A 13,602-nucleotide genomic window follows, 5' to 3' on the forward strand; every position below is an offset into this window, starting at 1 on the left:
AATTTTGCGTATCCAGCATGTGCTGATTTGAAGGATGTCAGAGGAGTGTTACATCATAGAGGAACAGGCGTTTTTGATTCACAGGAGGCTCATGCAGGTCATTTCCCTCTAACTCGTCCTTCACCAACATTGTGCCCTCCAGATGTCTTGGACCATAGGTGCTAGCTCCCTGGGTGCTGAGCACCCACAAAATTCCCCATAAAGGGGCTGGGCACCCACAAATTTCAGTACGGGGGCCATGGACGCTTCATGGCACCCACAGGCCCGGGCACCCACAGTCACAGGGCCACGCTGGCACTCCGTCTTGGACTATAATTCCCATCAGCCCTAGCCAACACAGCTCTGATGGGAGTTGTAGTCCCAAACATCTGGAAAGAATCAGATTGGAGAAGCCTGCACTGACTGTGATCTGATGCCAAACAGCTTTGGAATATTCAGTCTGGAGAACTGCAAAGCTTCCAAGAATTCAAAAGGTGCCCAAATATTCCCAATATTAAACTGCATGTTAGTGATCAAGTCGAAAGTCCTCTAACTGTGAGGGGCTAATGGGATTCTATAGATCGTGGATGGCGTCTACATGAACGGCTGACATTTAAAGGGTATTAATACAGGAAATGTTGCCAGTTTGATTCCCACCCCCCTCCTCATAGCTCTTCCACAGATACTTACAGCGCACTAAAGCTCTTTCCGACAAATGCTAACATTTCGTAAGAGATCAGCTGTCTTAATGAGGGCGTCTTTGGCTGTGAAAAGGTCACCGAGGCCCAAAAGCTCAAGGAGAGGTTGGGGGTGGGAGGGTGGGAGCAGAAGGCTCGTGAAAAAAGACAATGCAGATGGGCAGGTTCGTAGGAGATTTCCTTACCGCTGCCTCTTGGTAAAAGACCATTAAGGTCAAGTGAGTGATTTGTCCATTACTAAAAGACTCCTGGTCCCCAGGGCATGCTAGTTTGCTCTGACCTTTTGGGGGGGGGGGACAGACATTTCTCGAAAGGCTTCTTCTCAATTTCCCGCTTCTGAACTCCAGACGCGTCGCTATGGGCCTCGCCACTTGTCTTTTTAAAGACGTACTAGGAAGCAGGGTGTTTGATTTGCTTAAACAAATGCATGCGTTCCCCATCTGCTCTCAGAAGAGGTCAACGGAGGCAAACTAGGAAGGTGGTGGTAGTGATCGCCAGAGTATTTTGGTGGTGGGGAGGGAGGGAGGGAGGGAGGGAGGGTCACAGGCCAAACACACTGAAAGCTTCACACATAAGAACAGTCTACTGGATCAGACCAATTTCCCATCTAGTCCAGCATCCTGTTCACATAGTGATCAACCAGATGTTGCAAAGGGAAGCTGGATTCAAGCACCAGTAGGGTTGCCATATTCCAAAAAGTAAAAACCAGGATACCCTGAAAGTTATTGAGCTTCTTTTTAGGAAGACCCCAGAACAGTTGAGCTTTTTTTTATTTTATGAAAACCCGAAAGTTGTTGAGCTTTCTTTTATGAAAGCGCCAAAAAATATATTTGCAATTTTTCAGTTTGCTTGCCTAAGATCCAGGACAAACTGGTATGCCCCGCGGAGGACCTTAAGGTCCACAAATAACAACGCTTTGGAGGTCCCAAGCCTCAAGGAGGTTAGATTGGTCTCAACTAGGGCCAGGGCCTTTTCAGTACTGGCCCTGACGTGGTGGAACGCTCTGTCACAAGAGACTAGGGCCCTGCGGGACTTGACATCTTTCCACAGGGCCTGCAAGACAGAGCTGTTCCGCCTGGCCTTTGGTTTGGACTCGGTTTGACCCTTATGTTTCCCTCCCCTTATGGTCTTGATTTATCAGCTATTTTAAAATGAGGCTGCATTTTAAATGGCATTTTAACCTGTATTTTAAATTGGTTTTTTCCCCTCCCTCTCTTTTCCCCCTATTATGTTTTTACTGTGATTTTATTTTATTGGTGTTAGCCACCCTGAGCCCAGCTCTGGCTGCGGAGGGCAGGGTATAAATAAAATTTATTATTATTATTTATTATTAAACTGCCGCCTTCTGGGAATCCCCCCCCCCCAGATATGGCTTCTGCCTTTGAAATCCTGGTAATGTCTGGGATAATCCAGACATACGGCAACCCTACAGCCCAGCAGCACTCTCCCCTTCCTGTGGCTGGTATTCACAAGCATTGTTGCCTCCAGCTGTGGAGGCAAAACTGTTAAGTTGTGGGTGAACATATCAGACGACACAGCGATTCTTCAAACAGCTCTTGTTTATTCACAGGCCAGAACAGAACAGAACTGAAGGGTTCAGCCAGCCTGCTTATATAGAGCTCCACTAGAATGCAACAGTAACCATATTTGTAACTATCCAATCACTGAACGTCACTTTCAATCCCTTATTTGCATATGTGGACCTGAACTATCTACAGTATCTCCCTGCTGGCCCAGGGTGAGAACTTCAGTACATAACAAAAACAGAGGCCCCCTTGGCTAATAGCCTTCGATAGCCCTCTTCTCCACGAATTTGTCTAATCATCTTTCAAAGCCATCTAGGTTTGTGGCCATCACTGCCTCCTGTGGGAGAGTTCCATAGTTTAACTATGTGTTGCTTGAAGACGTACTTCAATTTATCTTGACCTGGAACTCCCACCACAATTGGCAGAAGACTCTATCAAATCTTCTCTACATGTTCAGTGAATGTGAGGATTCACACTGGAAACACACCTGACCTTTGGGCGAGGAGCATGTTTCTGGGAATGGAGTTGAGAGATGACCTAACCTGGGGAGAAAACAGCAAAGACCTGATGAAGAGAGCACAGCAGTGGTTATATTTTCTGAGAATCCTCCGGAAAAATAATCACTCAAAGGACCTGTTGATGGCATTTTACCATTATACTGTTGAGAGTGTATTAACTTGTGGTCTGTGTGTGTGGTTTGGGAGCTGCACGGTCAGGGGAAAAACAAGGCTGTCCAGGATTGTAAAGACTGCAGAGAGAATAATTGGGTGCCCTCTTCCCACCTTGGACCAAATCTATGCTTCCAGGTGCCATAAGAAAGCTGCAGAGATAGCACAGGATAGTGCGCACCCCAGAAATGATCTCTTTCAGCTTCTGCCTTCTGGAAGAAGGTACAGGTTTATAAAGACTAGGACTAACCGCCTGAGAAACAGTTTCTATCCAAATGAGATTTTGGTTCTAAACGCAGTGTAAGGTAGTCTCTATGTGAGTATATTGTATTCAATTATGGGGTATCAGAGTTGTTAGGGGCTAACCAGGCTGGAATAGCTGGGATAGCAGGCTTGTTGGTTTTTGAATGTCTAATGTAGATTTTTTCAATTTCATTGTTCTGTATGGGACAATGACAATGAAGACTGTCATATTGTATTGTATCGTATAAGGTCTGAACAAGGGGACCTACCCACACATAGCTGCTTGTGCACAGCTGTCCTAAAGCTAGCGTTCTTCCACCTTGATTCCCCAGATGTTGCAGGACTACAACTCCCATCACCCATGACTCTTGGCTAAGATGGCAGGGGATGATGGGATTTGTAGCCCAGCAAGATCTGGGAGCCCAAGGTTGAAGGACACTGTCTAAGCAATTAGAGCCTTCTGTGCCATTGAGGATCCTGTGACCATACGGAGCAGGCGCACTCCTAGACCTATGGCAAACATCCCTTTTCAGACATTTGAACTTGACATACACAGGTGACAGGCAGGCAGGGCCAGTGTGGCACTCAGCATCAAGGGAAAGGAGTCAACACACAAAGTGGTAATTCCTTCTCCTGCACACATTCAATGTACTTTGTGGGAAAGGTCTAGAAGGGGCTAGATAGACTCATGTACAGGAGCTTCTCCTGGACCTCCCCACTTCAGGTTGCAGCTGGGGGTGACAATGTCAATAGAAAAGAGACAGTCGCGGAACTGAGAAATTGCACAAAACAAATGAAATACCGTTATATTCACAGATGAGTCCTCAACCCTTTATTACTGTGCTTTGCTTTCTTCACGTTGGGCTTTGTTTAAAACTTGCCATTTTAAATTCAGTATTAGAAACTGTACTTTTCAGTCCTCAATCCTTTATTACTGCGCTTTGCTTTACCTAGGTTGAGCAAGGATTATAATACTTCAGAATTTTTTTTGGGGGGGGTTCTACCCCTTTTTTTGAATTTTGGTCATTTAAAGTTTATGATTTTTCTATTTCCTTCTGAGGAAACTGAATAGTTCAGTGAAACAAGGTTTGTAGCTGGCATCCCGTTAAGGCTTTGTTCAATTTTAGGTTTTCCTAATTTTTTTCCTTAAGCTTTTTGATTTTTATTATTTAGTTTATTTCCACAAGATAATATTTCTAGTCAATTAGTGTGGTGTAGTGGTTAAGAGCGGTAGTCTCGTAATCTGGGGAACCGGGTTCACGTCTCCGCTCCTCTACATGCAGCTGCTGGGTGACCTTGGGCCAGTCACACTTCTCTGAAGTCTTTCGGACTCACTCACCTCACAGAGTTTTTGTTGTGGGGGAGGAAGGGAAAGGAGAATGTTAGCCGCTTTGAGACTCCTTAAAGGGAGTGAAAGGCGGGATATCAAATCCAAACTCTTCTTCTTCTTCTTCTTCTTCTTCTTCTTCTTCTTCTTCTTCGTTTCGGGGGTGACAATGTGGCTGAATTCAGACAGCCCCTCTGGTTGAACTTGACAAAGACCTTTCTCTACTATCTATATATATATATATATATATATATATATATATATATATATATATCAGTGTTGGGAGCAACTCTCTAGGCAGGCTGAGGGTCCTGCATTTATTTTTTATTTTTCTAAAGTGAGGGCTTTTAAAAGCCTCCTTAGAATTATTCCGCAGCGCAGCTCAGGGGGTCTAGTAATTGTATCATAAGCCTTTTACTTCTAGGTCAGCAGTTCAGAGCTGTTAAAGACCTAAAGCCCATTAGAGGTTGAGAGAGCTATTTAGTGGCATATGTTGGATTGCTCCATTTCTTTTTCACTGCCCTGCCCCCTGCGACCAAGAGTGAAGATTCGTGGCTCTTCCAAATGACAACCGACTAAGGAGGAGCTTGTAGGAGGAATGTGGAAAGTGAGCAGTGAATGATTAGACAATGTCTGCCCACCTGTGTTGCTGTTAGCCAGTACAGTGGTACCTCTGGTTACGAACTTAATTTGTTCCAGAGGTCCGTTCTGAAGCTGAAACCGTTCTTATCCTGAGGTTCGCTTTCGCTAATGGAACCTCCCAATGTGTGCACACTTCCAGCGCGCAATTTTCGTTCTCATCCTGGGGCAAATTTCACAACCAGGAGCAGCTACTTCAGGGTTGGCAGAGTTCGTAACCTGAAGTGTTCGTAACCAGAAGCGTTCGTAACCAGAGGTACCACTGTACTGCGTAACAGAGGCCTGGAATAAACAAAGAGGGGAACAATGTCCTGCTTATCAGCTTCCCAGAGCATTTTGCTGGCTGCTATTGATCAGAGAATGAAATAATAATAATAATAATAATAATAATAATAATAATAATAATAATAAATAAATAAATAAATAATAATACCCCACCCATCTGGCTGGGTTTCCCCAGCCACTCTGGGTGGCTTCTGACAAAATATTAAAATACAACAGTCTATTAAACATTAAAAGCTTCCCTAAACAGGGATGCCTTCAGGTGTCTTCTAAAAGTCTGGTACAGTGGTACCTCGGGTTAAGTACTTAATTCGTTCTGGAGGTCCGTTCTTAACCTGAAACTGTTCTTAACCCGAAGCACCACTTTAGCTAATGGGGCCTCCTGCTGCTGCCATGCCACCGCTGCACAATTTCTGCTCTCATCCTGAAGCAAAGTTCTTAATCTGAGGTACTATTTCTGGGTTAGCCGAGTCTGTAACCTGAAGCGTCTGTAACCCGAGGTACCACGGTTTTATGTAGCACCTGCAGTAGTAATACAATGATGTTTACATTCATTGTAAGTTGCCTAGACACTGCCTGGTGTTAGGTGATATAACAACAACAACTCCCAAGAGCATGAAGGACAGGAGCACTCAGTATAGTCACGGGCTGGAATCAAGCGACGGAGTGAGTCATCAGAAAAGTGTAACCCAGGGGTTGGCCAGGTTTATCTTGCCTGGGCCGGATCGGTCCCGCAGAGATCCCTCCGTGGGCTGGATCACAAGCACGCGTGAGCACGTGCCCCCATGATTTCCAGCACCACGGAAGCGAGTCCCCGGGCCGCACTGTGCCATTTTAGCGTAGCACGTGAGCAGGCAACTCAATTTGGGGGTGGCTCGTGGGCCAGTCAGATGACCTCTGTGGGCCATTTCCGGCCCATGGGCCTTAGGTTGGTGACCCCTGGTCTACCCAGTTGTACTGTCTCATCTGATAAATTCCAATCAACCTGTCCTTCAACTCACCATAAGGCTATTAGAACCCGAGGCTCTTGGACTAGGCTGCCAAGAGGGAGACAATGAGATTTCTCTCACAACCTTGCAGAGCAAGGTCAAAGGCTAGACATCATGTATGGCCTTGGCAAAGGGTCATCGCTGGAATTCATAGGGGAGGCAAATAATGGGAGGAGAAGGAATTGTCTGGTCTATAAATGGAGACCTGTCTTCTACGGATAAATAGGATTATAATGGTGCGCCTTGATGCCTAAGTCTGCTCAGAAGAAGCAACTGGCCCCCAGGATTAGGGGTGATTGATAAATTCGATTTCTGTTAATTCCAGCGTGAACTGACCTGGTCTGCACCTCCTGCGCTAATGGGCAGATCGGAACCTGCCGCCTTCGCACTACTATGGATTTTGTGGTGCCATTGTGGGCTCAGAAGGCAAAGCAAAGTGCATTGGGACACATATTTTAGGATGGAACGTGTTTAGAACTGTGTACAGCAGTACCTCGGGTTACATACGCTTCAGGTTACATATGCTTCAGGTTACGGACTCCGCTAACCCAGAAATAGTACCTCAGGTTAAGAACTTTGCTTCAGGATGAGAACAGAAATCATGCTCCAGCGGCACGGCAGCAGCAGGAGACCCCGTTAGCTAAAGTGGTGCTTCAGGTTAAGAACAGTTTCAGGTTAAGAACGGACCTCCAGAATGAATTAAGTTCTTAACCCAAGGCACCACTGTATACAGAGAAGATGAAATGTGCATTTTCTGATAAAATACAGATCCATCCCTAAGAAAACATGAGCCTTTTGTGTGGCCTTGGGATGTTCCCCAAGCCACAAACCCTCTCTGCAAGCCATGCCCCCTCCCCGACCTCCCCCCTCCCCGCCTTGAGTAATTCTGCCAAGCTGGAATGTGTCCTGGAATTGTGTTAATGGTTTTTGCTTGCCTGGTGGAGAGAGAGAGAGAGAGAGGGAGAGAGAGAGAGAGAGAGAGATTTAACACCACAATGGTAAGACTCCTGTCCATTGCTCTTTCTACCCCCCCCCCCATGTTGCCTCCAGATGGTTGCCCATGTTGCAATGCGGGAGTCTGAAAAAGGTCCCCCACCCTGATTTTTTTATTATTATTATGATTTTTTAAAATGAGAATATTTCAACTGAACAAAATAAAATAGAAACAGAAAGGGGGGGGAGAAAGGTATATTATATCACTGTACAGTGGTACCTCTGGTTGCGAACAGGATCCATTCTGGAGGCCTGTTCGCAACATGAAAAGCTCACAACCCGCAGCAACATGAAAAGCTCTGTGCATGTGCGGGTTGCGATTCGGCGCTTCTGCGTATGTGCAAGCAGTGAAACCTGGAAGTAACCCTTTCCGTTACTTCCGGGTCGCCGTGGGACATAACCTGAAAGAATGTAACATAACCTGAAAGAATGTAACATGAAGCAAACATAACATGAGGTATGACTTTATATATATATATTTTAATAAGATATTTATTGAAGTTTAACAATTACAGAAAAAAGAAAAACAGACAGTAATAATAAAAAAGATTACACTACTTCAAAAATAAAAAAAACAACAACACTAAAGCGAAAAAAGAAAAAGAAAAGAAGAAGAAAAAACCCTCAAACAATACAACAAAACAATAACATTTTAAAAAAAACATTAACATCCAGTATTTTCATATCATTATCTTTCATTTACTTATTTCCTTGACTTCCACGCCTCCCTTTTTGTATTCTCTTTCATAATTGTTCCAGCAAGTCCTTTCCCTCTTTCTCAAATTTTGTTCCTTAATTTATCTTAACACAATTTAACCTTGAATTTTACACTTTAACCCATTAACAGTCCATTTTTACTTAATTCTTTGTAACCTTTCTGCTAAGACCATGTAAATCCATTCCAGCATCTTTCTAACATTCATTAATTTTACAGTGTTTTTTTAAGTATACTTTAAATTTTTTCCAATCTTCTTCCATCGACTCTTCTCCCTGGTCTCGGATTCTGCCAGTCATTTCCGCCGTTTCCATGTAGTCCATCATGAGGTATGACTTTATATGCCAAGATCTACAATTCCACATATGCTTATCTAGTATATAGGTATTTTATTGTCACCCAAATACATATATGGTTATTTATAACCTACTTATTACTTTTAATAAATGCATTCCAAATATCACTATACTTGTCCATACAGCGTCTATGTCTGCAAGCAATCCATTCATAAGTTGCGAGTGTTGCCATATCTGCAATCCATTGACTAAAGGGAGCCATAGGTTTATCTTTCCAGTGCATCAATATCAGTCTTTTGACCATAGCAGGGGCACACAAAAAACCCCATTTACATTGTCCAGTTGTCAGATTCCATATAGTAGGTACGTCATTCAAAAGAATAGTTTGAAAATGTCCACCATTTCCACACAGTCACGTTTATACAAACCGATACTTTCTCCCAAAATGTAGTAAGTGAAGCACGTTATAAAAACAGGAGTTTCAAAAAAGCATTATCCTTATTACCCCACCACCCCTGATTTAATCAACTGTCTGTAATTTTAAAATTGCTTCCCCGGGGGGGCGGGGAGCTTACATAGATTTTGCATCAGATGTCATATGGCACTGGAGAAATTGAAGATCCTCTCCAGTCTCAATCTTCAAGCTGGCTATTAATGTCCTGGATAGGAGAGTTGTGGTCTAGAACGTCTCCCTGACCTTGACTTTGAGGGAACCACCCATAGTCTCCCAGCCATAAAGGATCACTTAAGACTAAGAGGATTGCAATTCAACTGTAATCATTGACACCTTATTAGAGTTAAGAATTGGTTAACATTGTGGAGATTTGGTTTTTGCGGGTGGAAAACGGGTGATGACCATTTGAACTCTTAATCGAGTGCTCCGACATCTCTGTTGGGGTTCCACCGCGTCTAATCTCCATGCCCTGTCGCCTTCCTTTCCCCTTTGAACTTTCTGTGTCAATGTGATAGACTTGCCCAAGCACTTGTTGACCTCATTTCTAAGATGCCCTTTAGATGTTGGGTGACTTGGTGAATTAGAATTCGTCCAGAAAGCTCACATATTGGAGGTCAGGCATACCATCTCAGCTAGAGGCACCGTTTCTGGTTCAGAGATTTCCCTTTAAATGTGACCCCCCCAAAAAACAGCAACACCCCACTACTCTGGCTGAATAACTTGCCTGTACACTTAGGCCATTTGTGGAGGTACGCCCACTATCTGACAAAACGTGTTCTCCCTAGCAGAGAGCACGTGTTGCGGTGGGGGATACAAGCCACCCCAGTGTTGCTGGGCGGATTTGTGGAGTGACCCAGGCAGTGAATTGGTTAATTGGGTCGCTGGGGAGAATTGCTTGTTGCCAATTTTGAAGGAGGGGTCAGAGGTTTTAAACTTCGTCCTCTTGGCTGCTTGCACCGGATCACCCGCCCACCCTCCCTGTATTGGGGGGGGGGGTGTTCGCTTGACCTTGCTATGCCTGTCATTTTGACTGCTATTGAGACTTGTACAAAATAATTGTTGTGTACTGGTATTTTATGTACCTTTATACTATATTACTGCATATTTGAAACTACATTATTTCTGTACTTAAACGTTTTACCTTAAGACTACTGTACTTACACGTTGTGTTTAAATTTACCATTAGCTTCAAACTGTTATTCTTAGCAGAATATACACGTTTTTCTTTTCAACTCACAAGTAGGAATTATTCCTTATATTGAAACTTGTGGCCTGAGTTCTTGGTATATCCTTTTTAGTGTATTTCCAACAAGAACTCCAATTTCTTTAATAATGCCTGTCATTGGGTCATCTGCCTTGGGGCAGGGGCCTGGTAGGAATTTTGTCCATTTGGCTGATTGGCTGGTGCCATTTGGTTTTTGCCTCCTGCGTAGCAGATCGTCACAACTTGTAAGGTTGGAGGTTAGGCATTGGTTCAAATTGGTTGGTGGAGGGGTAAGTGCCTACCCCTCCAATGGTGGTGCGGAAAGGGAATTCCGTTAAAGGAATCCAGGGGCTTACCATTCTTTTCGTCCTTGTCCCTGGCATCAGACTTGGGCCGTGCAAGCCACCAGGAGCATGAGGGTGAGAAGTGAGGGACTGAGGCCCAGCTTCATTTTCTCCCCAAATTTGTTTCCCTCACTGGCTTCCGCTGGAATCCAGAAGTCAGTTCTGTCCCTGGGCAAGGACAGATAGTCAGAACCAATGCCTAAGCAACCACTCACTTGTGTGTATTTAAATAAACTTGTGGCCAAAATCGTGCCAAAAAACCAAACCAAAATTGATGTGTGATGTGTGAATTATTGGGGGGTGGCTTGGGGACCTTGACACACAAGTAATTCTTGTTCTCCTTTTTGCTGTCCAACAGTTTGACATAGATAAAGAAGCAGGTGAAAGGCAGATATATCACCGGTACTGTATGGAACGGGCCTCGGTGCATTGTGCCCATGTCTTCACCACAGTCTCTCAGATAACGGCCATAGAAGCAGAGCACATGCTGAAGAGAGCAGCTGGTAAGATCAAGATGTCGGAGGGGAACTGGTGCCGAACGCTTGCCAAGAGTCGGCAAATTGAGAAAGGCTCTAGTTTTGCCACACCCTCTTCCCAGCTGAGTCTTAGAAGGGCAAGGAAGTTGGCAGGCAGTAACAACTTCCAGAGTGGCCAACTGAGGTTGGGGGGGGGGGCAATGCCCTGTTTGCCTTGATGGACCACCTTCTCATAGAATCATAGAATCATAGAGTTGGAAGAGACCACAAGGGCCATCGAGTCCAACCCCCTGCCAAGCAGGAAACACCATCAGAGCACTCCTGACATATGGTTGTCAAGCCTCTGCTTAAAGACCTCCAAAGAAGGAGACTCCACCACACTCCTTGGCAGCAAATTCCACTGTCGAACAGCTCTTACTGTCAGGAAGTTCTTCCTAATGTTTAGGTGGAATCTTCTTTCCCGCAGTTTGGATCCATTGCTCCGTGTCCGCTTCTCTGGAGCAGCAGAAAACAACCTTTCTCCCTCCTCTATGTGACATCCTTTTATATATTTGAACATGGCTATCATATCACCCCTTAACCTCCTCTTCTCCAGGCTAAACATGCCCAGCTCCCTTAGCCGTTCCTCATAAGGCATCGTTTCCAGGCCTTTGACCATTTTGGTTGCCCTCCTCTGGACACGTTCCACGCTCACTGAGTCGGAAACTGACAATATTCTCTGTTTAAAGCACCGGTTGAATGAAGTCTTTGCACATGGTTAAGCCCAGGTATATGGTGGTATTTCGTGAAGACGGAGAGGTAAAAAGGTAAAGGACCCTGGATGGTTAAGTTCAGTCAAAATCAACAATGGGGTACGGCTCTCATCTCACTTTTCAGGCCGAGGGAGCCGGCGTTTGTCCACAGACAGCTTTCCAGGTCATGTGGCCAGCATGACTAAACCGCTTCTGGTGTAATGGGGCACTGTGACAGAAAGCAGAGCACACGGAAACGCCATTTACCTTCCTGTTGCAGTACCTATTTATCTACTTGCACTGGCGTGATTTCGAACTGCTAGGTAGTAATAATAATAATAATAATAATAATAATAATAATAATAATAATTTATTATTTATACCCCACCCATCTGGCGGGGTTTCCCCAGCCACTTTGGGTGGCTTCCAACAGAATATTAAAATACAATAGTCTAGTAAACATTAAAAGCTTCCCTAAACAGGGCTGCCTTCAGATGTCTTCTAAAAGTCTGGTAGTTGTTTTTCTCTTTGACATCTGGTGGAAGGGTGTTCCACAGAGCGGGTGCCACTACCGAGAAGGCCCTCTGCCTGGTTCCCTGTAACTTGGCTTCTCACAGCGAGGGAAACGCCAGAAGGCCCTCGGTGCTGGACCTCAGTGTCCGGGCAGAACGATGGGGGTGGAGACGCTCCTTCAGGTATACTGGACCGAGGCCGTTTAGGGCTTTAAAGGTCAGCACCAACACTTTGAATTGGCAGGTTGGCAGGAGCTGGGCCAGAGTGATGGGAGCTCACCCCGTTGTGGGGATTTAAACTGCTGACCTTACAACCGGCAAGCCCAAGAAGCTCTGTGGTTTAGACCATAGCGCCACCTCTAACCTTAAACAAGATGAGGTTATTCTGTAAATTAGGATGGTTTTTGCCTGACGTTGCCCACCTCTGCAGCAGTGGTTGGTGGGAGAGGGCTGATCACCTGACCTCCATCACCCGCATCACTGCTGCTTAGCAGAGGGGTAGCCGCAACGCCACCGCAGTGCAAACACTGCAGGAGTAGCACCAGTTTGCACCACACCAGCCTCCACATTTGTCTCCCTCTACCTACTGGTAAGCAGCATCAGTAAGGGCTGTAGGAAGTCAAGTGAGAGCTGGTGCTCTCTTTCCCCAAGTGATACTGCACTCCTAGATTAATCTAACTACAGGTGAGGCTGACTCAATCTTGCAGACCTACAGAGGACCCCTGTGTCAGAGATGCATGTCATTCTGCAAAGTTGCGAAATTTGGCTGTTGGTCAAAGAAGGGGTTGATGATCTCTGCCGTAGTAGATCATTAAGCCTGAAGTCTACACAAGGGCATTACGAGCAAAACAGCTTGTGATTTGCAGAGTTGGGAGAACCGTACCTAGAGGTACAGGGGTACATCCGGTTACTAACTTGATTCATTCTGGAGGTCCATTCTTAATAATAATGATGATGATAATAATAATAATAATAATAATAATAATAATAATAATAATAATAATATTATTTTATTTATACCCCACCCTTCCCGGTTCAAAAACTGGGCTCAGGGTGGCTAACAACAAATTTAAAACACTTTAAAACACTTAATTATAAAAGCAGCATAAAATACAGTATAAAAACATGAATAACAATTAATAAAAAATCAATTAGATAATCCCAGGGCTGGCTGGCTGAATTGGTCCTCTTTGGGCCAGCGAGGAGGCCAGGGGAGAATTAGCTGTGGGGTCTCAGAGCTGGTGATCTTCATAAAAGGGGAGGGGGAAGGAAGAGAAGGGAAATAAAAAATCGGGCTGAATTCAAATTAAAGGACAGGCGGAATAGTTCTGTCTTACAGGCCTGACGGAAGGAGGTTAAATCCTGAAGGGCCCTAGTCTTATGGGACAGAGCATTCCACCAGGTCAGAGCCATCACTGAAAAGGCCCTGACCCTGGTGGAGGATAGTTTGACTTCCTTAGGGATCGGAACCTCTAAACTATGGTTATTCATGGACCTTAAGGTCCTCTGCGGGGCATACCAGGAGA

At 44.9% G+C, this 13,602-nt stretch overlaps 1 protein-coding gene across 1 annotated transcript in view; it reads left to right on the forward strand.

Annotated features, from left to right (window-relative positions):
- Positions 1–13,602, forward strand: part of GYS2 (glycogen synthase 2) — a 48,786-nt gene that overhangs the window by 15,075 nt on the left and 20,109 nt on the right. Inside the window, exon 6 of the mRNA XM_053406983.1 lies at positions 10,716–10,860. Coding sequence (XP_053262958.1) covers positions 10,716–10,860 — 145 coding nt within the window. The remainder of the gene's footprint in view (positions 1–10,715; positions 10,861–13,602) is intronic.

This window comes from Podarcis raffonei, chromosome 10, assembly GCF_027172205.1.
Source record: "Podarcis raffonei isolate rPodRaf1 chromosome 10, rPodRaf1.pri, whole genome shotgun sequence".
In the NCBI taxonomy this organism is placed as follows: Eukaryota; Metazoa; Chordata; class Lepidosauria; order Squamata; family Lacertidae; genus Podarcis; species Podarcis raffonei.